This window comes from Lontra canadensis, unplaced genomic scaffold (assembly GCF_010015895.1).
Source record: "Lontra canadensis isolate GAN:19392208 unplaced genomic scaffold, GSC_riverotter_1.0 scaffold63, whole genome shotgun sequence".
NCBI lineage: Eukaryota > Metazoa > Chordata > Mammalia > Carnivora > Mustelidae > Lontra > Lontra canadensis.
This window is the reverse complement of record NW_022631057.1, coordinates 3,116,350-3,142,320: the sequence shown is the minus strand read 5'-3', so window position 1 is coordinate 3,142,320 and position 25,971 is coordinate 3,116,350. Positions and strand designations below refer to the sequence as shown.

General features: G+C 49.2%; 1 protein-coding gene across 2 annotated transcripts; it reads right to left on the bottom strand.

The window, feature by feature from the left end:
• Window positions 1-826: 826 nt before the first annotated feature.
• On the bottom strand, window positions 827-25,002 carry CD34 (CD34 molecule). 2 transcript variants are annotated; one of them, XM_032878125.1, is made up of 8 exons: window positions 24,675-25,001; window positions 14,016-14,198; window positions 13,131-13,384; window positions 11,784-11,864; window positions 3,808-3,958; window positions 3,520-3,572; window positions 3,042-3,206; window positions 827-2,335 (listed from the first exon to the last, which is right to left on the bottom strand). In XM_032878125.1, the coding sequence occupies exons 1-8, from the start codon at window positions 24,751-24,753 to the stop codon at window positions 2,150-2,152; spliced, it is 1,152 nt and encodes a 383-aa protein (XP_032734016.1). In that variant the 5' UTR covers window positions 24,754-25,001; the 3' UTR covers window positions 827-2,149. The 2 variants fall into 2 exon arrangements, with proteins under 2 accessions (XP_032734016.1, XP_032734017.1); XM_032878126.1 differs by lacking the exon at window positions 827-2,335 and adding an exon at window positions 2,342-2,477 and having other exon boundaries at window positions 24,675-25,002.
• Between the last annotated feature and the right edge of the window lie 969 nt (window positions 25,003-25,971).

Below are 25,971 nucleotides of genomic sequence, written 5' to 3'. Positions count from 1 at the left end.
GTCCCTTCACCCCTGACCCTGCCCCCTGAGTCCTGCAGAGGAACCTGTGGTGAAAGCAGTTGGAGAACATCTGGGGGGAAGTTGGGGTGGGGGAGTGCTAAAGGGAAAGGTCTGGCTTTGGCCAGATAAGAATGGAAGGATCCTTTGTTTGGCCCCAACTGCCTCTGCCACTGTTGACACACTTGGGAGTGTTTCCTGAAGCTACTGTGCAGTGTCTGGCAGGGCTCCCTCCCCCACTTCCTATGGGGGCAGGGGTCGTCTGGGGGCTGCCCTTGCAGATGTGTTTGCAGTGAGGCTGGTGTCTTAGTGCTGAAGGCAGAAGCCACTCCCTCTTGGAGCTGGCCCCCAGGTCTCTAGAGCAGAAGCTGTCCACACCAGCCTCCCCTGCTCTGCTCCCAGCTCGGAGTGGAGAGGGTGGGGTAATCCATGGGCATGGGGCTCCTTCTCTTGCTCATGCTTTTTTTGCTGTACAGGGACCAAAGTGTGCCACTTCTCTGAGATGTGCTCACAGAGGCCCCAGGTCCTGTGCCTCCGCACACCGCCCCCCCCCCCCATCCTGAGGGCCCCTGCTGCACTCTAGTCTGGTCTTTCTTTCTAGGACTAGAAACATCTTGCCCTTCCGTAAGCCTCCTCCAACTCCCCGCGTGGAGGGAGACTTGGTCAAAGAACAGCACCCTGGTTTTTGCCTGTATCCCCTGAAATGGGCCCACCTCTTTCCTAGCTTGCCCTCCCCCCTTGCTCCATATCATCGCAAAGTCCAGCCTGGTGTGACCGAGACACCTCCATGGCATTCAGACACAGCTGGCTGGGACAGCTACACAGAACAGATGTGTCTCAGTATCACTTTAATTACAGTATTTACACACACCATTTTGTATTCTGAAATAAAATCCACCCAGTCTTCCTATCTCTGGAAAGTTCTATTTCCAACCGTCATTGAAACCAGGATCCCTGCTCACCCCTCTGGAAAAAAAACAAAAATGCAAATAAGAACCCGGGCTACCTACAGAGGCGGCGGCTTGTGATGAAGGTCCTCTGGAGTTGTCGAGGGGACCTGACTACATGGGGGTGCAGAGCAGTGAGGGTCTCGGGTGGGGGAAGCAGAGACAGAAAGGATTCTGCTGGGAGACTGAGTCCACAGCCCAGCCCAGGAGTCAGGGGGAGGAAGGAGGAAGCCATCCAGATCAGAGGATAAGGCCAGGACCCAGCCTCCAAACAAGGGACTTCCTCAGAGATGCACAGGTCAAGAGGCTTGGCTCAAAGATCTGGTCCCATGTTCCCGTTCACTCGGACCCACAGGGGGAAACCGAGGCCCAGGATGAGACTCTGTGAGCCCCAGAGAGACAAGGACTGAGCCATTCCCTTTCCCTCATTTGTCCCCAAAGGTAGGAATGCACGTGTCCATGCACCCCTACTCTGTCTTCCCAAACAGACACAAGACATTGTTCAAAACTTGGAGCCTCCTTCCAGGCTCAGCCGGAAAACAGTGCAGGCTTCTGTACGTAGATGTGGGAGTAGAAGGTTTGGAGCTCAGGGGAGCCTGGAGAGCAGGAGGGAAGCCAGTGCCTGAATCCACAGTTGACTTGGCGTGGGCATAAGGGAGACAGTTTAAGACAACGAGTCTTGTTGGTTATATCATTACAAAGGACTGGGTACACTGGGTTGCTCTGGTTTCCCTAAATTGGAGAAGACAGACATGAGGAAGAAACAGGAAAAGGCAAAGCCTCCTGGGAGGAAACTGTAGCCCAGAAAAGCCCATGCTTCCCCTGTGGGTTCTTTCAATAAGGCAGAGAGGAGGGAGAGGGAAGCTCATGTGTGAACAATGCAAGATCGTCCCCTCCTCCCCCCAACCCTGGGAGCTTCTCTGCACTTTGGAATTTCCCCCTCACACCTTTGCTCAAAGTAGACCAAATTTTAGGCTTAGCGAGCTGAACGTGGAAAAGGCAGGCGTCACCTCCCGGTCCCCCAGGGGGAAAGAACCCCTCAGCTTGGTGCAGTGCAGGGCCCCAGGAATGGCCTCCAAGGGTGTGTGCGACAGGAAAGGGTAGAATGTAAGGGATGGTAGCTCCAGCATCGAGGCAGCCTGTTGTCAGGTGCAGGGAGGGGCTCCTTCCCCAGACCCTGCCCAGCCTCACCCCACCCAGCCGAGTCACAATTCCGTGTCAGCCACCATGTGTTGTCTTGCTGAATGGCCGTTTCTGGATGTGGCCTGGCCGGTCCCGTTCTCCTGAGCCCCTCGGTTCACACTGGCCTTTCCCTGAGACTCAGGGGAGGACCCAGGGCCTGAGCTATAGCCCTGGCCTCCACCGTTCTCCGTGTAATAAGGGTCTTCGCCCTAGACAGTGTATAAATAAAGGAGCATTATCTGGTAAGCAGGGGAGTGAGGTGGGGATGAAGGTAGGGGAAGGGACAGAGGGGGGGTTGCAGCTGCATGTGCAGACTCCTTCCTTCCTGAAGAGCAGTCAGGGTTCCAGCTCCTAGAGGAGAAAGGACAGAGGAGAGGCACCACACCGTGCCACCACGACTCAATCACCAGCTCCCGCCAGCAACCAGGCAGTCCCCAGGACGGGATAACCTCCCCAGAGTAGGGAGCAGGCTGAGGCCAAGAGTCAAATCTCAGCCTTGTCTCCCTCGTCCAGAACACTTCAAGAGTAGATTTTCCTACTCTGTGTCCCCTTCTTGTGAGCTGGATGGGACCCATGGGCACTTAATATGCATGCAAATAAGTGTGGCTGATTTAGCAGCCTGTTCTGGTCATACCCAGCTAAACTATGCCAGGCAAAATCAGAAACAGGTGACAGGAGCCCTCCACTGCCCCAGTGAGCAGGTGGGCTGACCCCCCTAGGGCCCCCTCCCTAATCTGTTCCATATCACTCAACCTCATCCACTGACACGGTAATGTGCGTGAATGCACATCCACACGTGAGGGCACAGAAGTACTTTTACTGGGATTTCTCCTCCCCCCACTTCATGACATTTGTGGACTGCCCCAGAAGGCCACTATCTTCCTCATTTTCTTCGCCCTGGACCCGCAAACTGACCAGCCTTTCTCCTGCGGGGCTCCAGCTACGGCGGTTCATCAGGAAATAGCCAGTGGTTCCCAAGATAGCCAGCAGGATCCCTGAGGTGACCAGTGCAATCAGGGTCTTGCGGGAATAGCTCTGGTGGCTCCCAACATCTTGTTCGGTGAAGCCACGGATCCCCAGCTGGAAGGGAAGACACAGAAAAGACAGGCCGTCCCATGTGGGATGTGAGTTCTGGAGCCCACGCTAGACCAAAGAGTAGAGAAACACAAGACTTTGACCTCAGGGATTTTTCGAAACAGGATTTAAGACTGACATCTCTTGATCAAGCTGCACCGTAAAATTTTGGTTCAGGCACAGAAAGGTAAAGACTGCCAGGGAAGGATGGAGAGATAGGAAAGACGGATCTAGAAAAGGGAATTGGTTTCTCCCCTACTTGACTGAATTCCCCTGACCCAGTTCTCCCTGATAATTCCCATCATCTTAGAGAACTTACCTTTTCCAGGTCAGTCTGGTGCTTCTGCAGAAGCTGGAACTTACTGGAACGTTCTAGAATTAGAAACAAGGGCTGCTGAATCTAGAAGCTGGAAGAGCTGTGCCCTCCTGGGATGTCCTAGACGACGGTCTGATGGCCAGGATGGTCCATCTCAGGAGAGCCTCTTCCATAGTTAGCTCCTCTCCCTAGCACCTGTGCTCTTTAAGCTCAAATACTAGATTTCTATTCAGGAACCTCGAACTTCAGCCCCACTCCCCCCCTAGACCCCAAGACAGAGGCACCCCTTACCTATTCTGTTGGCCAAGACCAGCAGCAGGCAGTGAGGGCTCACCTCAGACTGGGCCAGGAGCAAGGAGCACACCCCGGCCCCAGCCTCAGCCTGCTCCTTCTCACATAGCACTTGGGTCAGTTTCTCTTCATAGTCCTTCTTGAAGTCCTCCTGGGAAGACAGAGAGAAATGGCAACCAGAAGATGAAGTTACCCACGTACCCCGAACTGCATCTGAGTGTCAGGCAACAATCCTGATTAAAGTCACACTGTTACTCTCTAAATAGGAAGGACCCTTTCTTCCCCCTACAATTATAACTAAAAAAAAAAAAATCCTGTGAACTGTACACGTGGAAGAATCTAATCAGAAAAAAACCTCCAGAATTTCGCAGTACCAAAACATCTATGACTCAGTGTCGCAGGTGGCACTGTAAGGGGGCCGGGGACGAGTTCAGGGAACATTATTAAGGACCGTCCCTGCACACATACAGTATTTCCAATTAAATTCAGAAGAAATTGCCAATACCAGAAAATAGGAACAGGGTGTTACTGACGAAGAGAAAAATCGTTTGTTTCAAGGATACAACAGCCCCAAATGTTGGAGGAAAACCCCAGGGAAGTGAGGGAGTACAAATCTCTGGCTACAGGGTCAGTGGCATCCGCGGGCCCTTCCCTCCTACCCGCCAGGGGCCTCGCCGAGAGCCTGAGTCAGACTGAAACGGAGTTTTTCCACCCCCCGCTTTTCCTCATTAGCGGCATGGAGCCTGTTGTCCATGAGGTTCACAGATTTCTCCGGGTGGCGGGTTTGACTCTCGGACCCAGGAACCCAGCCCCCTGAAGACACATCCTCATGATTCTCGGGCAGCTGAGTCCCGGGACGGGGATGAATCGCAAACACTGGCTGTGCCCTTCCAACTCCCTGTTCCCGCTCGGCCCCGGGGGGGGGTCCAGCAGCCTCCGTCAGGGCGCCCCCCACCCCGCCCCCCACAGGAAGGGAACCGAAACCAAGACTCTCTGCTCCGCCCGGAAGGCAGATGGCGAGGAGGAAATGCCTGAGCAGCTCCGGCAGCTTTCCTGTTCGCGGAAAGCTGCGCGCGCGTGTGAGCGGCGTCCGCGCCGAGCCTCCGCGGAGGGGCGCGCTTCCTGTTTGTGGGGCCGCGCCGCGCCTTGGGGCCCTCCCGGCTTGGAAGGCAGCCTGGGTATTTTCCTAGCGCGGCGGCCCGCGGCAGGAAAACCCAGGCTCCTTTGCTCCTGCCCAAGGCAAAGTCGGGATTGGATCGAGGCCCCAGCTTTCTTCCCTCAGCGGGAATTAAGGGAGTCGAGAAGGAGCTCCCTGGGCTCGGATGAGCGGCGCCAGCTCACCTCCAGGTCTCAGAGAGAGGAGTCCAGAGGAAGCCTCAGGAGGCCCTCAAGAGCCAAGGTCACAGAAAAATGAATTCTCCGGCCACTACTGTTTCACCCCTGAGGCAAAGGTCTTTCAGGAAATACTTGGATAGAGGCTCTGTTTCTGGAAAAATCTGGTTCTTACAAAGAGCATTTACCGTGGGCAGTCTGGACTCGGTTGGATGTGGTCAGCGGTCTCCTTCTTCTCTAGGCCCCTTTCTCTTCGGGGAGCCTTCTGTTGCTCCCCTGTGAGCACCACACCCTCCCCAACCATGCCTTCTGGATGAGAAGGACGGAAGTCCTGCCCTGGGTGACTCCGGGCTTCTGGAGTCTCTGGTTGAGGTACGTCTCCTGCCTGAGAGAGGCAGAGGGACAAGGGCTCCTGCACAATCTAGACAAAGCCACACAAAATGGCACAAACTTCCTCAAACCACAGAATCTTAAGAAGATGCACCTCAACCATAGTCACCTCTTCTGACACTTGGGAAGTCTGGATTGTGAGACGCTGTGCGAAAATCTCTGCACATGTATCCAGTGTGTGGTTGGGTGGTGGTGGGGGGAGGGCAGCTATGAACTCCCCAGGGTCGGGGCTCTCAGTCTGCGTGCCTGGGCTGTGAACATACATGACGCTTACTACGTCTCCGGCACTGCTCTGAGTGCTTTACATGTACTGACTCACTTAGGCTTTGCATAACCCTCTGCGACGGGTGTTATCATCCTCCCTGTTTGACAGATGAAGAAACTGAGGCACAAAGAGACAGGTGACAGAGCTAGTTCCATGGTAGGCACCACAACAAAGGGACGGCTAAAGTGCTTGGACATTCAGAGGAGGGTGAGCACACGTCAGGTCTGGGGTTAGCAGAAATGTGACAAAGTAAGCCTTGGAGAATGGGGAAACTGTGCTGGAGAAGCTGGTAGGGACAGGCCTTCGGATGGCGCGGTGCGGGGTGGGGTACCACATGGGAAGCCCAAGTGTGTGAGAGCCTGTGACCTTCACAACCTTGGCTATGAGAAGATGGAAGGACACCGCCTTCTCCTTTGGATTCCCCATCTTTCAAGACTCCCACCTCCTCCATGAAGTGGTCCTATCTTGCGTAGACTGAGCATCAGCCTTGCCTGTGCTGTTGACTAGGTTCTTTGCAAGTCATGCAACTAGTCTGAGTGTGAGTTTCCTCAGCTGAAGACTGAGTTGTGACCAAGGAGATGTTGTAGCAAGAGCAGTGCACAAAGTGTGTAGAACCTAAGGGGGCACTGGACAAACCTCATAGTACGGTTACTATTCATTACAGCAACACTATGCACACCCTAGCCCCCAGAATCCACACTTTGAGGTTTGATTTTATTCTGCCTTACCGTCAGAGTCATTTCACTCTGGCTAGACTGTAAGGCTCCTTAATTGGGGGAGTGGGTGTACATTACATAATTCCATCATTTTGAACCCAGGCTGCCCTAAGCATAGCACCAAGCAAACAAAAGAACTCACTGAATTGTTGTTCAACTTAAGGTCCCAACTGGTTTGGCCTCCACACAGGGTCCCTCCACCCTTTGCTTAGTTTCTTGGACTAAATTCAAGGGAATAACAGCGGCCGGCCTCCCACTTTGGAGTCCAGCGGCATCAGTGGATTGTGTCGGGGCCCGGAGAGGAGCAGGTGGATCCTGAACAAAGCACAATGCTTCTCCGGAAGCTTGAAATAAACATCCTCCCCCCAGAGAGGCTGTGGGCAGGTATCATGGGAGAGTGGGCAGGAGGAAGCCACAGCCTTTGCCATTTTGCTCATGAGAATCAGATTTGTGAGCCCCTAGCCACATCTGCTCACACATGGTACTCTGCAAAAATAATATGGACAATAATAAAGCCATCTAACCTTTCCTGGGTAGCATATCCTCAAACTCTGCCAAGACTTCTAATATGTTAAAGAAGCATGTTAAGCACTGGAGTGGGGAGGAGAGGGACAGGTATTTTTCTAAATGAGCCTTAAGGTTTTTCCCAGTTCTGAGATTTTAGAATCAATTCTCATTCTCTCTCTCTCTCTCTCTCCCACTTTATTCAGGTGTGAGTTTGACATTGGAGGCAAAACCTTGTTTTCTTTTAGAGACTAGAATGAAGGTCCTGCTACAAGTCACACAAGGGGGCAGCGGGCCAAGGGCAAGGAGTTAGGCTGTCTCTAGATCTCAGGCTCTCTGCAAGAGACACACTGTCGGGGCGCCTGGGTGTCTCATTTGGTTAAGGAACTGCCTTTGGCTAGGGTCATGATCCCAGGGTCCTGAGACTGAGCCCCACATCGGGTTCCCTGCTCAGTGGGGAGCCTGCATCTCTTTCTCCCTCTGCTACTCTGCCTGCTTCTGCTCTCTCACTCTCTGTCAAATAAATAAATTAAAAAAAAAACCCTATAAAATTCTTTAAAAAAAAGACACACACACACACACACACACACACAGGCTTCATCTGTCCTCCATCTGTAAGTTATTTTTTTCTGCATGGAAACTGACCTTTAGTGTTTGGGCAGAGGGCAAGGAAGGCGTGGGCTGGGGGAGATGATCTGGAGGCTGGAAGCAAACTGCCTTCGATGGAGTCAATGTGACAGAATAAGGGTGATGTGAGCTGGCTGAGTAGGTACAGCCTCGGCATAGAAACACATGTGGCTTGGAAGAAAGAAAGGTAGTTCTCAAAAACAAATTCCTGGGCAAATGGCTTGCATAGAGATTTCGCCAAAGAGGATATGCAAATGGCCAGTAAGCACATGGAAAGATGTTCAGCATCACCAATCATCAGGAAATGCCCATCAAAATCCCAAGGAGATACCAGCTCCTGCTCATTGGGATGGTTACTGTATAAAAAAACACGATAAATGTTGGTGAGGATGTGGACATATTGGAACTCTGGTGCTCTGTTGGTGGGAATGCAAAACAGTGCAGCTGCTGTGGAAAACAGTATGGAGAGTCTTAGAAGACTTAAAAATAGATTTACCATATAATGCAGCAATTCTACTTCCGAGTATCTACCCAAAAGAAACGAAATCAGAGTGTTAAAGAGATATTTGTACACCCACGTCCACAACAGCATTATTCACCTTGGTAAAAGGTGGAAGCAATCTCAGAATTCTTTGGTAGATGCAAGGATCCACAAAATGTGGTCTATACGAACAATGGAATATTATTCAGCCTTGAAAGGGAAGAAATTCTGACACTTGAGGAGATGATGCTAAGTGAGAAAGGCCAGTCACAAAAATATAAAAGCTGTATGACTCCCCTCTCGTGAAGTACCCAGAGTCATCAAATTCATAGAGATGGAAAGTAGAATGATGGTGGCCAGGACCTAGGAGGTGGGGGGATGGGAAATGGTTTCATGTGTGTAGAGTTTCAGCTCTGGATGATGAAGAGTTCTGGAGATGGCACAACAATGTGAATGTTCTTAATACCACCTAATACCACTGAACAGTATGTGGACTTACGAATGGGTAAGGTGGTATGTTTTATGTTATGTGTACTTTGCCACCACTAAAAATTTTCTTGGTGGATTCCCCCTAGATAAACGGGTATAGTCTAAGAACAAAGTCATCTCACACTTTGGTAAGTATTTGGGAAACCATAACCACAAAAACTAAATTGCCCTGGCGCCATGGCAGAGAGAATGAAAGTCAGACTCGGAGTGATAGGGGCTGCTAATGAGGACCTGAAGATGGGGTAGCAGGTGCTTGAGAAGAGCGTGGGGTTGCCTTCCCTCCCCCAGCTGGTAGAGGTGATTTCTGTCTAAAGGTGAGGCTGGGGAGCAAAAGGAGAGTGGCTGAGAAATAAGTGTCTGCAGACACACGGACAGAAGATAGGCCTGTCTGATACACACAGTGAGCACTGCCAGGTCGGATCCTCCATGAGGCCCAGTGCAGAGCGAGCGTCTGGAGGGCTGAGAACAGGCATCCGTAGTTCTGTCATGGGCAACACTACCCCTGATGCAGGAGCAGCCAACATGACCCAAGTACTCAAGGACATGATGCTATGGGAATTCAAGTCCTTCATGCTTCTCATTAGGCTGCGACTAGGACTTGAGTTTCCCATGGTTAGAACCAGTGCCTTGAGGCCCTCTGATGCTAAGAGTACAAATGCAACCCAAGGAAAAGGAGCAGGCACCATGCTGCTCACAGCCCCCAGAACAGACTGATCATAGACAAGCGCACACTGGGACTCAAGGAAAAGGAATCTGAAACACAGTCGGGATCTTTGGCCCAAGATTCTGAGCAAGGATTGCTGACTGGGGAAAAGTTACCTTGGGGAGCTTAGGAGGTACTGCTGCTTAGGGGCTGGGGCAGAGGAGCCCTCAGGAAGAAAGGGGGACCAGCAGTGGCAAAGGGACCAGGGAACCGGTAGTAAGATCGGGTGCTACCGTAGAGCTCATTCATCATGAGCGGCTCAGAAGCCTTCCTCAGGATGCCAGAGGGCTTGCTGCCTTTCCTCATCCCTACACAGAACCTCCCCAGATCTCAGAAGGGAGCAGAGACCTTCTCAGCTGTGGCCTGAATAGACGAGACAGTAAAGAATACAGAGAGAAAGCAACCACGGCACAGTAAGAGGGGTTGTTTCTGGAGTAGCAATAAGTTTCCGGCACTTGTCTTGAATGATGACCCTAGTTAAATGTGAACCTCAAAGAGCAATGGACAGGGGCGCCTGGGTGGCTCAGTGGGTTAAAGCCTCTGATTTCGGCTCAGGTCATGATCCCAGCGTCCTGGGATGGAGCCCCGAATCAGGCTTTCTGCTCGGCAGGGAGCCTGCTTCCCCCCCGCCCCCCCCGCCTGCCTCTCTGCCTGCTTGTGAACTCTGTCTGTTAAATAAATAAATAAATAAATAAATCTTAAAAAGAAAAAAAAAAGAGCAATGGACAGATGCTTAGAATGCTCAGCAATTAGTTCTAAATCAGTGGCACAAAGAAGCAGCATTCTGGCATAGGAAAATAAGTGCTTAACCAGGACATTACACACACACACACACACACACACACACACAAAGGATTTGGCAATTTTAAAAAAATAAGTAGAGTTGAAAATCAGTATCAGAAACAGAGTATTACCTGTACATTGTACATTCATGTTTAAGTTCACTATTTTACAAATTGCACTTGTTAGTCTATTGTGTGAACGTGTGTCTTTGCAATTCCCATTGTTTTTAAAAGTCCTAGGCTAAATAAAGACCTTAGGTATAATTTTAAAAGATCTGTGAGTCAGAATGACCCAACTGATAATCACAGGTAAAACAGGGGTAGTCAGAATGGACAAAATAACTAACCAAATGTTTTCTACAGACTACAGTCCACCCAGGTCGTTTCCAATCTATGAAATCACACAGCACATACATGGCTCCCTTAAGTGGATTCCCAACCAGTAAGGAAATGTTTTTTCCTACAAGTTAATAGGAAGAGTCCTGTCATTCCATTCTTCCTTGAGGAAATTGTAACTGTCAGGAAAGATTACTGAAACAAAGCAAGGACATCTGCTATCACCATTAAAAGTTAATGTGTACTGTATAGTCTTACCAATGCAATAAGACATGAAACTGAAACAAAGTGTAACTACTAAGAGGGAGGAGAAAAACAATGTACAGTGGTAGGTAACATGACAGCTGGCCTTACAAACAAAATGAATCAACTAGAAAGCTCTTTAAGTAACAAGTAAGTTAAAGAAAATGGCTAAACCCAAGATAAATGTCAGAACTCAACTTTCTAATATACCACCAGTGATCAATTAGAATAGTTAATGGGGAATCTATATTATAGATAACTTTATAAAGTTCATAAAACCTACAGGGAAAAAACATAGCTTTTAGTTTTTAAAAACTAAAAAGTCAATATGCTGAACAATAGACCAGAAAAATACAGAGGGATTTATAGTGGCTCCAATGAAAAAATTTTTTTTTAAATTTTGACAAGATGTTTCTGAAGTTTTTCTAAAAGAATAGACAAAAAATACATTTTTATTTAAAGTGTAGTGAGCAACGACTGCCTAGATGGATATTAAAAGTACTATAATGTAAAAGGACGATAATTTTTAAAAATTTAAATAGGCAAAAAAGACAAATCAAACAAATAAAATATCTCTGAAGAATATGCCCTGGTACATATAAAAACTTAATAGAAGCTTAAAAAAAAAAAGAAAACAAACCAGCATTCCAATCAACAATGGAGGGGATCATTCAATAAACGTTAGGAAAATCAGTTACATAGAAAATACAGCATTACAGCATAAAGACATTCTATATTGATTAAAAAATTATTTGTCAATTATAGTAATAAAATGGTATTTTAAGTTACTGGTTTATGTTTCACTAACGACTTTCCTAACACAAAAGTAAACTTAAATCTGACAATGTACGTATTCAATGTACTTAAGAGGAGGGAAAAAGTTAACTAAATTTAAATAAAATTGTTTTTGCCTTCTTTGCCCACCAGAGGGGGCCTCTTACTCCCTAAACCCAAAGCTCAGTGTTGAAAAGTGCCTGACCAAGCTAAATTCTCCCCATCCCACCAAAGTCTCATCCAGTCCAAGATGGCTTAAGGATGTTCAGAAAGGATTGTGGAAGAAGAGGGAGGAGGAAAGGATAGAGGTAAGATGGAGGGGGGTTTGACTTACACAGCTGGAGGTCTCATTTAGCTCTAGGCAGATACCTTGGGTCAATTTCACTTCCTTGACTTGGGAACATTTGATTTCTCCCTGTATTAAAACAAAAACAAAGTAAATAAGCCAGTATCTTTGCCCCCCATTCTCCCTCCCCCTACCTCTTTTCCAGTTTAATTTCTGTGAGGTACTCTTTTAAGGGGTTTTAGGAAAAAGGAAATTTAAAGATGTTAGGGGACTAGAGCTATATAATGGTGTTCCTCCCTTCCTCTGTCTCACTCCTATCCCCATCAGAGAGTCAAAACTTGTGTTACTAGCCCAGGCTTGCCAGCAAGTAGCTATTTGCAGTCTTGGTAAACATTAGCTTGGATGGTACAGAAAAGGAAGAGGGGAAGAACTTTTCCCACTGGGGCTGTTTTCCCTGCAATGGATTATATACTTGCAAGTAAGGCCATGTAAGCAAACAGATAATGGGGTGGCCAGGCAGAACCTGGTGACATTCTTTTTCCTCTTGGCCCCTAGGACTCTCCAGATTCCTCATCTGGTTCCTTTAAAAACAGAAACCCAGACAGGTTCCTCATGCCTGCCTTCAGGCTCCACGCCCCCATGTTTTCTCCCCTTCCCACTGAAAGCTGTTGACAACCACGGACCCCAACACTGAGCTCATCATCCCTGGTCTGCCCAGTTCTTCACGGCTTCTCTATTCCTGGCATACTGTCAAACCCTCTCACATGCAGGAAATGGTAGTTGTCCTAAACATTTTTGGAAAAGTCACCCCATTAAATGGAATATGGTTTCCAAATATGCCCAAAGGGAGATGGTGCCCTGGTCAAAGCCCAGACCAAGGGTATGAGCAAGAACCACAGCAGACCTCCAAGAATCCCCCCCGACTTTCTACTCCCTAGAGATGCAACACCCACAGTATAGATCAGCTACCTGTCTCTACTCCTCTCTTCCCTGTCTATCCTTTCCAGGAATATTTAAGATGCCTATCTTCTTTAAAAAAAAAAAAAATATATATATATATATATATATTTAGAGAGACAGAAAGAGAGCATTGAGGAGGGGGAGGGGCAGACGGAGAGGGAGAGAGAGAGAATCTCCAGTCAACTCCTTGCTGAACACAGAGCCCAACATGGGGGTCGATCCCACAGTCCCAAGGTCATGACCTGACCCAAAATCAAGAGTTGGATGCTTAACTCACCAAGCCACCCAGGCGACCCTAAGCTGCATATTTTCCTTATTAATTGGTACATGAACCAAATCTCACTGGTTGGGATGAAAAGAGGTTGACAAGAAGAGAGGGTCTGCATAAATATGAAGTGAGGGGGCAATCTGCCACTTTTGGCCCAATTCACCCACCTTGATGATACTTAGGGTAAGAGAAAAGGATGTATAGTATTCAGTGGGGGATGTCACAAGGCTGGTGCTATTGTATGGAGGATCCGAAACATTTCCAGGTGGGAGTCTGGACTGCAAGGTCATAGCTGAAGTTGAAAAGTTGGTGGGGATAGAAGTTACTGTGATAGCTAAAGAGGTCTGTGACTGGATGGTAGAGTTCATGGTCCCAGACACTGGGATGATCTCAGAGGTAGATGTGATGTTGACTGTAGTCTCTGAAATAGACAAAAACACAAGTGTACATGTGCACATGTTTGCATAAACACACACACACACACCCCTACACACATCTCAGTTCACCATCTTGAATTAAAACCTTATAGAGAATGATACTGGCATGGACTTCCTAGAAAAGGGAATTTGGGAAGTTAAGAGCTACTTCATGTCCTAACCCTTACCAAACTGATTTCAAGCCAGCTGTTGGAACCACAGCTATAATTGAGAATATTACTAGAGATTCTTTTGGGATTCTAACATTGAACTGGATTCTGATCTACCCTAAAGAAGTCAAAAAGCACTTTGAACCTGAAGAGATTAGAGATTTCTAGGAAGTCCTCATCTGATCCTTATTTCATCACTAACCTGAACTCAGCACGAGAGCAGAGTACAAGGTGAATGACTGATCAGGATTAGCTGCCAAAGCTGCCTGAGAGCAAGCTGTCACTATAGGAGAATCATCAGGAACTTACTTCAGGGTCCCTTAAGCATGATGCACAAATCGTATTTCATGGGGCTTGTATATTTCCATCTGTGGGTGAAAGCAGGCCTGGTGGTGCTCTACCAATATCCTAATGCTTTACCCAGGCACCAGCAGCATCCCTCTGGGGCCTGAGACAAGCACTTTACCTGAGATGGCTGTTGTGGTCCCACTGGTGTCCCGAGAGACAGAGAGCAGGGTGGTACTTCCAAGAAGACTTTGTGTGGTGGTTTCCTGGTTGGATACATTTGCAGAAACAGCTGAAGTTAATTCTTGGGAGGTTGAATTTGTGGTAATAGAAGTTATGTTTTCCATAGTTGTGAACCCAGAGGCTATAAAGAAACAAGGAGGACAAGTCAGAACCTAAAATCATCCTGGAGCCTCATGCCATCATGACATCAAGAATATCCTTCTGGACAGGTGACTAACTTCTCACTACTAGATTTTCCCTAGGAAAATAAGGACGGAAAAGCTTGCATGCACCAAGTGTCTAATATGGTACTATTTATAGGAGGGAAAAGTGGAAAGCAACTAAATGAATTACAAAAGGATAAATACTAGATGCATTTCACATACCATAATCATTACAAATAAAAAATTGTGGGAAAAAAAACTAAAGCCACATGAGAATACAAGGCAATGTTTGTAACATGTTAGATAAAATATAAAAATATCAAATTCTATCTGAATAAATATCACAGAGATCTAAACTATAGGAGAGGAAGTACCTTTATTTCCTTTTTAATGGGTCTTCCTCTCTTCTGTCACTCTCTATCCCCTTGAGTAATACAGTCTTGGCATAATCACTAGAGTCATGCCATCTTTAGGCAACCCCCTTAAAAATTTTCTGTCTAAGGCTTTCCCACTCCCAAACTCCCTCCATTCTTTCCCTAAGGTCTGCAAACCCATCCCCTCCTTGTCTTTTGTTGAGGAACTCAGTAGGCCACCCCCCTGGCCCCAAGATTTCTTTCAAGAAGCTCTGACCTAGGAATCTGATAGTGGATGGATTAGAGAACATAAGGCCTGGTTGCCCATCAAATGGGGTGGGAAGAAAGCGTAGTTCTGGCTCTGCCAGTAACCACGTAGCTTAATGCATGTGCCTGTGTGTCTGTGTGTGTGTCTCAGTTTACCCATCTCAAGAGTAAGTGTCTTTCCCTCCATGGATTGTTGGGAAAATTAACGACAAATGTTGAATTGGTATAGCATACTGTTCCTGGATTTAATTATTCTCTGAAGATCTTTCTGAGGGTCCTTGCCCTTCCGTGTTTCCTGGGGCACCTCCCAGTGCCATCCTTACACCCAGGGAGGAAAACCCTCCTGACTGGACCCTGAGCTTTAAAGTCTATATTTTGTTCCTCCTCCTACTGCCCTGCCCCGAACCGTGAGGAGTCCAGGGACCCAACAGAGATATACCCTCTCTTCTAGGTCATACGATGGGGACCAGAACTCCTAGAACGTCTTGCCCAAATGGCTCTTTGCCCACTTGAGGATCTTCATGGGGCCTTTTCTCCCAGTCTGTCCTTCTGAGGGTGAACGCACCTCCAAGGCATGAGGGTGGCCAAGAGGCGGCTGTTTCAGGAAGAAGGGGGACACGTGAAGCATGTGGGTGATGTGTGCGTCACTTGCATGCAAGATCCCCCACAATGTGTGCCAGATTTGTGGGGGGAAAGGCCAGAAGGACATGCTGGGGCCAAAGGCCATCTCTTCCTGCTCAGCCACACTGTGGCCTTGAATTCAGAGACTGACAGGGTCCCAAATTCAAAGTTGGCCTTCCAGAAGGCCATGAAGGTATGTTTTTCGAGGTAAGGGGCTAGAAGATATTTCATTTATAAGCTAACTGATAACTTGGGAGTACTTAGATATGACTGAGGGCCTCTATTCTACTCTTGGTTTGGGCTCTAGGAACGTTGGGGATGGACTTGGTACCCAGAGGTCAGCGTCCAGCAGCACGACCCTTAAGGAAAGACGCCTGAGGATCCCAGGCCACCCAAAGCTTATTTTTAAATTTTTCTGATTGAGATCTAGGTCTGTATTTGGGGGGGTTTCCAGGTAAATAGCAATGTAGAATGACGCTTCTTCTTTCCCTCAGCATCCAGAGGGAAATTAGGGTTTTGTTTCATTGCAATTCACTTGGGACCAAGAATGCTGCCCTTAAAAATGGTGAGCAGTCTCACGCTCCCACGTCTGCTTCCCTCCCCACCTGCTACAAGTAGATTGCTATGAATGGTGAGGACAGTAATCATATCTTAATACTATGTGCAGGTAAGCAGGAAGAAGTGATATTACCATCTCCATGTTAGAGATAAGGACCTGAAACACCAAGGTTTTGGCCAAGAGGGGAAGCCATAGTTTACGTGGGGCAGAGAGCAATGGGGCCTCTGAGGTTTAGCGGACACTTGAGTGGAAGGAGCAAGAGGGTCAGGGAGTCTAAACTGCTAAGAATCAGGATACATCCTCCCCGCCCTTCCAGACGGAAAAGAATGGGCTCCTATCGGGTCAGGTGGAAAGTGGGCTAATCAAGATAAAATACTTGGGGAAGCAGATCCAGTCTTCCCCTGCCCTTAGATAGGACCTGTTTAGCAATCTGCCCCTAAGGTATGAACTCACTGAAGGGGGCACGGGGTGGGAACACGTGGTCACTGAACCGAAGGATCGTCCTCCCCGGGTACCACTCCAAGGCTCCGCTGGAACTCCCCCTTGACATCATCCTTCCTTCCCACCCTTTCCTCTTCTTCCTTCCAACACATCAATTCCTGGGAATCCTATCTGGCTTAGGGTAGGTCTGACTGAGGTGATGTCATGCTTTTGAATCCCCTCCCCCAGGGCCTCCTTCACCCAGACAAACAGTTTTGAACTTTTCCAGATGTGAGCAGAGACCTGCTGCTCATTCTGAGGACGGAGGTGTCTGTGCCAGATGAGTGAAGCAACCCGGGACCCAGGCCAGCTACTGACCCGCTAGGGTCAGGCTCCCGGTGGCTGCAGCCTCCTCTTGCCCCCTAAGCTGGCCAAACTCTGAGCAACAGGTAGCAGGATCTATCAGTAAAGAGAATGAAAGCTCAACCTCAGAATCACGTCCCTGAGCCTGGAGTGGGCAGGGATGCCTGCTGAGAGCTTGGAGAAACAGATCAAAGATGGAGACCAGAAAGGCAAGGCTCAGTGATGGGGTATGTTGTGAGTTGGTGTAGAGCGAGGGATCACAGTGGTGTGGGGCCTTGGAAGCCAGTCCAACCGAGGGGCTGCAGCAGAGGAACTGGCCAGGAGGGAGCCTCGTGGTTTTCCAGCTTCTAAGGCTCCCATGAGAAGACTGCATCTCAAAGGAATAAAATTTACACAAATCAAGACTGACCCCAGGTCTCTTTATATCCCATCTTCCCACACACGTCCATGGCATTAAACCATCAAATTCTGAGCCTTCTTTATCTGAGCTTCTATTCCCCCAACTCCGTAAGGGAGTTACAGCAGCTTACCAGTTAGATTCTAGGAGACAATCGTGAAAGCACCACACCATTGCATTCTTGACCGGAACCTTCCAGAAACATAACACTTAGCCCCAACCCAACAGAGCATTTTAAAATTTACAATCAAATAGATTGAAATCAAACAAAAGTACAATTTAAAATCAAACAAAAGGCTATCTTCTGCTGTTTACTTCTGATTCTACCTTTATTAGCTGTGTCTCCCTAAGCACCTGATTTGACTGTGGGTAACCTGTTTGATCTTGGGGCAAAGGGAGGAAACAAGGTATCAGGTAGTTAGCAAAATGAGGGTAAGAAGCCAAAATGACCAAATAGAGGTCACGAAAGTCATGTAGTAAAAGTAATGCTTTTAACTTATAAGTACTTACTCCGAGGTGATTATTCTTGTTTTCCACGTGGTACTTTCAAGCTTGGTTATCAGATATCCTAGCTAAAGCTAAAACTTAGAGACTCTTAGAAGCAATCAATAAAGAGAAACAACAGCTTATAAAAGAAGAAACAGAGATAAATGAAAAACAGATGTGAGTATTAAAACCCACACCAGTCTGGAATCATTTAGGGTAGGAGTCAATGAATACATACACCTTAATAAGCATGAACAAAGTCACTAAGTTGCACCATAACCAAATTATTTTCCTAACCCAACTGAGTCATAAAAGTTAAAGTCCTCTTTTTGAGGGACACCCTAAGGAAGCAGGGGCCCAAGATATTACATTTTTAAGAGATTTCTACCTACAAGTAAAATGGAGAATCTTTTCATCTTGAAAGAGGGTGTACAATTCCTCTGATCCAGAAAACTCTGCTCCCTAACCAGCTAAATTCCCATGCTCTTGGAGACTATACTTGGTCTTGTTTTGTTTTGTTTTTTAAGATTTTATTTATTTACTTATCTGAGAGGGAAAAAGAGAGAGAGAGAGAGAGAGAGAGAGCACAAGTGAGGGAAGGGCAGAGAGAGAGAGAGGAAGAAGCAGACTCTGTGCTGAGCAAGGATTCCATGACCACCGTGGGGCTTGATCCCAGGACCCCAAAATCATGACCTGAGCCCAAGGCAGACACTTAACCGACTGAGACACCCAGGTGCATCTTGGTCTTGCTTTTCAAAGACCCTCTTAGGTTTAGTGGGGTTTTTTGCTGGTGTTTCCTGATCTCCTGGTCAGCAGGCTGCATCCCACCTTTCTGTTCCAATCCTGGCAGTTGGCTCCAGAGGGGTCTCTGGGAGGAATTCTTGGGTATCTCAGCCCACCGGGAGAGAGTACTGGGAAGAAGCAGCCTGCTGCCTCTACTGGGAAGCCCCAGCCTGTATTTCTTTTTTCTTTTCTTTACTTTTTTTTTTTTTTAAGATTTTATTTATTTATTTGTCAGAGAGAGAGCAAACACAAGCAGAGGGAGCTGCAGGCAGAGAGAGAGGGGGAAGCAGACTCCCCGTGGAGCAAGGAGCCCAATGTGGGGCTCGATCCCACGACTGGGATCAGGACCTGAGCTGAAGGCAGAGGCTTAACCACCTGAGCCACCCAGGTGCCCCTCAGCCTCTGTTTCTGAAAAGATAGTGAAGCCTCCGTGCAAAGGGTGGGCTCTGCCCTCAGACTGTGTATCGAGGTTTCTTTTCCCCGTGCTTGCTGTCAGGACTTGGGATGAGGGTTCCTCAACACTCTAGACCTTGCCTGTGAAATGGGAATAAAAACCGCCCCCACCTCCTAGTTGTTTTGAGCAGCAGAGAAGGGGCATAAAGCAGTTAGCTCAGCTGGTAAACGCTCAAGAAATAGCGGTTATCTTTAGTCAGGGGCCCCTTCCTTCTGCTTCTCAGAGGCCTTCAGACACGTCTCTCTGCCACTTATCTGGCACAAAATCATATACGCTGCTTCCTGAGTATAGGTCTTGTCACCTCAGTTACATTATTAATTTCTTTAGTGTCAGAAGCGTCTCTTGGACTCATCGGTTTTACTCAGGGCGTGAAGCACGACAGTCTGAGCTCGGGAGAAGCCCTCAGATGGCAAGGTGCCCGTGGCAGGCATATTCACGCCCACCCCCTCTATGGAGAGCCGTCTCATTCAGGGCTCTAGTTGAAGAGGGAATTTATTAAGTTAGGGAGCGACCCTGGGAGGATAAGCAGAATTAGGAGAGCTCTAGAAACCAAGTCTCATATGGTTGAGGGCTTGGAGTTATTTCATCTAGATCGGGGGTTGGCGAACAGCTGCTGGACCCAAACCGCCCACAGGCCGTTTGTTGTATGGCCAGTGAGCTAAGAAGGGCTTTTCCATGTTTCAAGTGTTGTAACATAAAACAGAGTAGAATATGCATCAGAGACAACATATGGCTTCCAGAGTCCACAATATTTACTATGTGGCTCTTGACAGAAAAAGTTTGCCAACCTCTGATCCAGAAAAGAAGAATCTGGGGAGGGAGAATAAATAATTTATTTAAGACTTTATTCAAGACTCATTTCACTTACTTAGTCACACTTATTTTTTGTCCTAAGCACCAGTGATGTATAAAGGACCATGCTTAGTGCTGTGGGGAGCAAAGAACAAGAGAAGATTCCTTCCTGCAGTGTGGGGTGCGTGTCATGCCAAATTAAATAATCCCTGTCCTCAGGGAGTTTATCATCTAGTGGGGCCAGACAGATCCGTAAGGATTGTCAGGAAGAAAGATCACATTCGTTCTATGCTCGTTCCAAGAATAGAATTAGATTAGAGGTTACTGAAGATCGGAGCGCCCGGGTGGCTCAGTGGGTTAGGCTTCTGCCTTCGGGTCAGGTCAGGATCCTGGAGTCCCAGGATCAGCCAAACATAGGACTCCCTGCTCAGGGGGAGTCTGCTTCTCCCTTTCCCTCTCCTGCTCCCCCTGCTTGTGTGCTCTCGCTCTCTCTCTCAAATAAATAAAATCTTAAAAAAAAAAAAAGTTCCTGAAGATTAACTGATTCTAGTTAAGAAAAGAATTGAAAGTTAATGATTAGAAGATACAAGAAAGCTAACTTCATGTTAATACAAAGAAAAGCTGAAAACAACGTTTTATTATTGTTGTTGTCTGTTTTGTTTTGTTTTTAAATGGAATGAACTGGGGAAGTGCCACCCGCCTTTTCCGGGAGCAATGAGGAAGTGTCCTTGTTAGGTGTTTCATTGAGATTGGGCATCTTGGACTGGCACAAAGAACCCGCCTGTCACCTTTCTACGGTTCCTCTGAATCGAAGCTGAGAAGTGAGCATAAACCAAGTGTCTGTGGCCTGGGGCTACCAGCGGGCTGGGACTCCCCTTTAACAGGAAAGTAGCTGGTCTTGGCCCCCACCTACTCACCCTGGAACCCCAGGCTCCAAGCTTTCCCTGGGGGCCCACTGTTTCCCCCAGTCCCCTCTTCCTTCATTCTCCATTGACTCCTTTTCTGCAGCTCTGTGCCTCCCTGTCCTCAGGCTGCTGCCATTCTCCTTGGTGCCAACCAAGCACCCAGTCCTTTCTTCCAGAGCACACTAATACCAGGCAAATGTGTGTCTATCAAAGGTTTGAGAGCCTGGTGCCAGCTCACAGCCCAACCCAGAAGAGACAATGGCATAAGCTTGAACTCCTTAGACGTCACTGTGTTAAGCACCCCTGTCACACCAGAGAGTTTCTTCTTGAAGCAACTTTTCCACCCTTGGGCACCACTGTTTCTTTGGTGGTTCAGGGACCTCCCCTCCTCTCACTCTCTTCCTTCTGGCCTCTGGATCCCTGCAGCCTGTGTCTCTTGGGCCCGTTAAACACAAAGTTCCACTTAATTTTTATCCCACTCAGCATCTCAGTCTCCTGTCTGTCCCTGCATATCCAGGGCCTGTTTTTTTTTTTTTTTTTTTTCACCCAGGGATTCATTAAGGCATTTTCTTTTCTTTTTTTTTTTTAATTTTTTAAAGATTTTATTTATTTATTTGACAGACAGAGATCACAAGTAGGCAGAAAAGCAGGCAGAGAGAGAGGGGGAAGCAGGGTCCCTGTGGAGCAGAGAGTCCGATGCGGGGCTCGATCCTAGGACCCTGAGATCATGACCTGAGCCAAAGATGGAGGCTTAACTCACTGAGCCACCCAGGAGCCCCAAGACATTTTCTTTAACAACTCTACTGGCCATCTAGAGTGCTGCTCTGCTCCAAGGTATCAGTTGTGGGTTCTTAGCGTCTTTTCCCCACTTCAAGAAGAAGCAGACTTCCCAATTAAGCCAAAAGGCCTTTTCCTTCACATCCAAAGGGAAGCAGATTGGTCTGGGATGGGGGTGGGCAGGCCACAGAGTACAGGTGCTACGAAGGATACCTCGGTCCACCCCTATTTGTGTGCAGCTCACTCCCCCAGGATGCATGCCCCTTTCTCCTCAGCAAAGTCAGGAGCCGTCGGGATGAAAAATCATAGATAATGTGTTTTTATTTCTTAGCTGAGAAGGGAAGAGAATGTTCTCATTAGAGAAGTCAAAATCCAGAAAAATAGGAAATTCTGCCCTGGCAACTCCGAGCGTTTTCTTTTGGAGGGTGGTGTTTTGTTCTTTTTCTACACCTTCACATTTTCACTTCCCCACACTTGGGACCATTTCGTGAGATCAGGCAACGTCAACGAGAGAGGGAGGCCAGGCGCCCTCAGCGGAGCTGAGTAACCATCCAGCCTGAAAGTGAGCCCAGGCCCTCCTGCCCGGGCTCTAAAGGAAATCAGTCAGCGAGGCCCCGCGAAGTGGAATTTGTTCCTCCTTTTAAAATTTGTTTTTGTAAGACTCTGCGCCCGAGTTTATCTGCTGCAGTTTGGCACTCTTTGCCCTGAGCTCTTGGAGACAAAAGACTCAGAGAAGCAAAGAGGTGAGGACAAGCAAGCAAGGAGGCCCAGGAAGTGGGGCCAAAGGGATAAGAAAAAAGATGCCCGGGTGTGATTTCTCAGTCAGACAGGAATGTTGCTGGGGACTCGCATTAGCAAAGGTGCTGCCAGCTGGACCGACCCTCCAAGGGGGACTACTGGGGGCCACTGAATTAGTCAGAGGTCCCCAAGGCTGCTCCTCCTCAGTTGCCATGTGGCAGAGATTCAAAGGGTGGAGTCCTCTCTCTTCTGGAAAATATCTGATAAAATTCTTTTCCCTTTTCTTTTTTCCCCTCTTACATGTGGCCCCAGACAGGATATGGGTGTGGGGTCAGCACACACGAAGGACCCAAAGGAAGAAGAGGAATGTGAAGGGGCGGGACGGTGGGGGGGGGTGTCCTTATGGCGAGAGGAAAGATAGGCCCTGGAGGTCTTGGAGGGAACAGACACGCTGAGCCTGACAAACGGGGTTTCCTAATCCCCTGAAAAGCTTCTCCTCCCAGCTGGTGGCATGGCAGTGCTACCTGGTGGCCTCTGAGCTCCCACTCTGACTGTGGTCACTGCCCAGAGCAGCCCGTCCTCAGCACGAGGAGTCTACTTTTGGTTGACTGTTGTGCCCATCCTTATGCCAACTTCTCATGGGGACAGAAAGACCTCCAGGAACAAAGCTCTCTGTCAGTGTACATGACACAAAACCCACCAACCCCTCAATGCCCTAAAATTTGCAGTAACAACACGAAATTCCTGCCATATTCCTCGGTTAGCATTTCAAGGTTATGGTCACTCACTCATTTGTCCCACGATGTATACCAGGACAGAAAATGACTCCTGGCATTAAAAAAAATAAACAAACCCTAGAAAGTTCTCAGGGAAGACGTAAAGCTCCAGACTGACCCAAGATATCTGGCAAGATCGCAAATAGGGATCTATGCCCCAGCTGTCACCCCCAAAGCTGAGACAGGGGAATTCTCAGCATATCTGGTCCAGATTTTGCCAGAGTTCAGTCGCTTTCCCCACTTCCTGCTACGGGCCAAGGCAAGACTGAAACTGGCCAGCTGAGGAAATATAAAAAGGTGGGCCTCACTCGGCCCGGGACCAGGTCATCACAAGCTGTGTAGCCAAAGGAGAGGGGAACATTTGATCAGCTGTTCATCAACTCCCCCCTGCTGGGAGGGCACCTTCTAGCACCCAGGGGAGTTCCCCGGTCTAGGACTTCATCAGCTCGATGACAGCTTTTTTCCCTGCCCGACAGGTCCACGGCTGCCAAACTGGTCAACCCAGAGCCTAACTTAGAGCTTTCTCAAGCCTGGAGTTTCTCTCCAACTGTGTGGGCACAGAGGGGGACAGCAGAGGACAATGAGAGCAAAGGGGCCTAGCTGGCAGGCCCAGGTCACTCTGTGGGGCCCTGGTGGGTGGCCTTTCGGATGGAGGAAGAGTAGGGAGCCCTAGAGGGCTGGAAGCAAAATCTTGAGCGAAAGGGAGAACAATCAACCAAGTTGAAGAGCTTCTAAACGCAATGAGATGAGATGGAGAACGTTATCTTCAAATGAAAGCAATTAAGAATAAATATTTATTGAGCATCTATTACCTCTTCACCAAAGTGAGAGCAAGAGCTTAAGGAGTAGGGGCAAGTGTGGGTGAGTGGAAGGGCATCCACTAGGCTGCTAACCTATTCACTAGTTTTAGAACTTGGTGTGGGGGGGGTTGAGGGAGGCGGAAAAAAGCCCCCAAATGTAACAAGTCTCAGTTGGTGCCAGGGTTGGGGGTGCCAGGGGAGAAGGAGGCAGCGCGCAGAACAGACTCCATCTGCCGCCAGCTTCTCTCCAGCGGATTGGGAGTGGGTGTGGGAAGAGGTAGTTGTATTTCAGCTTTCCCATCTTAAAGGCAAGGATCGTTTCAAGGTCTGTTCTTCATTCCACACTCCCCTGGTCATCTAACTCAGCGGGACTCCTGGGCCTCCAGGGCTTCGGAACCGGGGCCTCTTCCCAGGCTGGCCTCGATCCCGTTCCTTAAAGGTCCAATTCAGACTTGCCCTGTCCCGGTGGTCGAGCGGGCGCCTGCGCTTTTTTCCCAGCAGCCTCTCAGGCCTGGGCTTTCGGAATCAACTCCCAGACGCAAAACTTTCCTGCTTCTCCTCTCCCCTCCCCTCTCCTGGCTCTGGCTCCAATTTTGCGCTCCGCACCTCTAGCGACGCGAACAGACTCTGGCATCTTCGAAGCGCTTTACTTTAGAAACAACTCCAAGGAGTCTCACAGCTCTGACTCCGGGAAGTCCAGGGCGCGCACCTTGGGGGAGCTGACCCTGGCGGCGGGGATCCTCTGCCCTGCCCGTCCACCCCGCCGCTTCCCAGGTGACGCGCCGCTCCCAGCGGGGCGCGGTTCAAAGGGCCCGGGTCGCGCCGGAGCCCGGAGCCGCCGTGGGCGTGGGGCGTGAGTGGGGGTCGGGGTCCCTTCCCCCCAGCGCCCCGGGGGCTCTGCGCGCTCGGCCGCGGGAGAGCGAGGACCCACCCCGGCCGCCCGGGCGCGCGGCCGGTACTCACGCAGCAGACTGAGCAGGCAGAGCGCGGTCCAGCCCCGCGGCATCCCGCGCCCCGCGCGCGCGCCCCTGCCGACCAGCATCCTTCCCGCGCCGCTCCGGAGAGATGCGCTCAGCCCGAGACGCGCTCGGCCCGCGGGACGCGCTGCCCCCGCCCTCCGCCCGGGAGCGGGGTGGGCGAGCTGGCTTTTTCCCCTCCCCTCCCTCTTTATTCCTGGCAAGGCCGGCCCCTCTCCTTGGCCGCCACTACCGTGAGCTTCCCCGCTCAGTCCCACAGGCGGAGGACGTTAGCAGGGGCCGGGGTTGCCGCCGTGGAGGCCAAAAAAGGTGGAGGTTTGTGTGGGCCCCAGACGACTCGTTCAACTTTATATAGAGGCCCGTCTTACTCCTTCAAGCTCAACGTCCACTTAACTTTTAACCCCTTTGTGTCAGCCTGGCCGGTGCCGGGGCGGAGGGGGGCGTGGGGGCGGTGGCCGGGGCAGGTTTCCTGGGAGTTCCGTGTGTGTTCTTTCCTTTTTGTTTTCCTTTATTTTCAACTTTAAGCCGAGAACAGTGTTGCTGAAGGACTTTGCTGTGAGGAGCTGAGTTTACGAGTGTGAGCATACTGAATATTAGGTAAAACTCGGCACATGCCTGCTGCATTTCGTGACTGTCACACCAGAGACTGTGCCGCATGGTAAGGAAGCATAAAGACTGAGCAGGACACATAAATGTAGCAGTCATTCATTTCACCCGCCCAAAGCATCCTTGTCGATTTTCTTCTCACTCCCCCCCCACCTTGCAGGATTTGTCTATTTGTGTTAATTTGGAGGGCTTTTACCTGTGACCGTCCCTAATTTCCCACATAGTTTGAGCCGGTCACCATCATCATAAAGACGAAGGACTCTCCCCACCCTTAGGAGGCTCTTTGTCGGGCACCCCCTCTCCAGCTCTGGGTCTGTGGCTCTGCAGGCTTTATCTTGCTCTTTCTTCAGGAAAAGGACTTCCCTGACCCCACCCTCTACTACCTGACTGATCCTGGAGCTCCATATTCCTCACTAGTTGTTCTAGAAGTTGGTAAACTGAGCTGGGCAGTCAGCCTACTCGCAGATTGGTCTGGATGGGGGAGGTAGAGGCTGGAGGACAGAGGGCGAGGCAGGAGCAGATGATGGCAACAGGGAGGGGATAAGATAAACCACAGTCTCGGAATGTGTTTTGAGGTCCCGAATGCAGTCACAGGGTTAGGAATACCCAGTCCGCTGTCTTCCATGATGTGGGCGCCACACAGCCAGAGCAGGGGGGAAGGAAGGTCAGACCAGCTC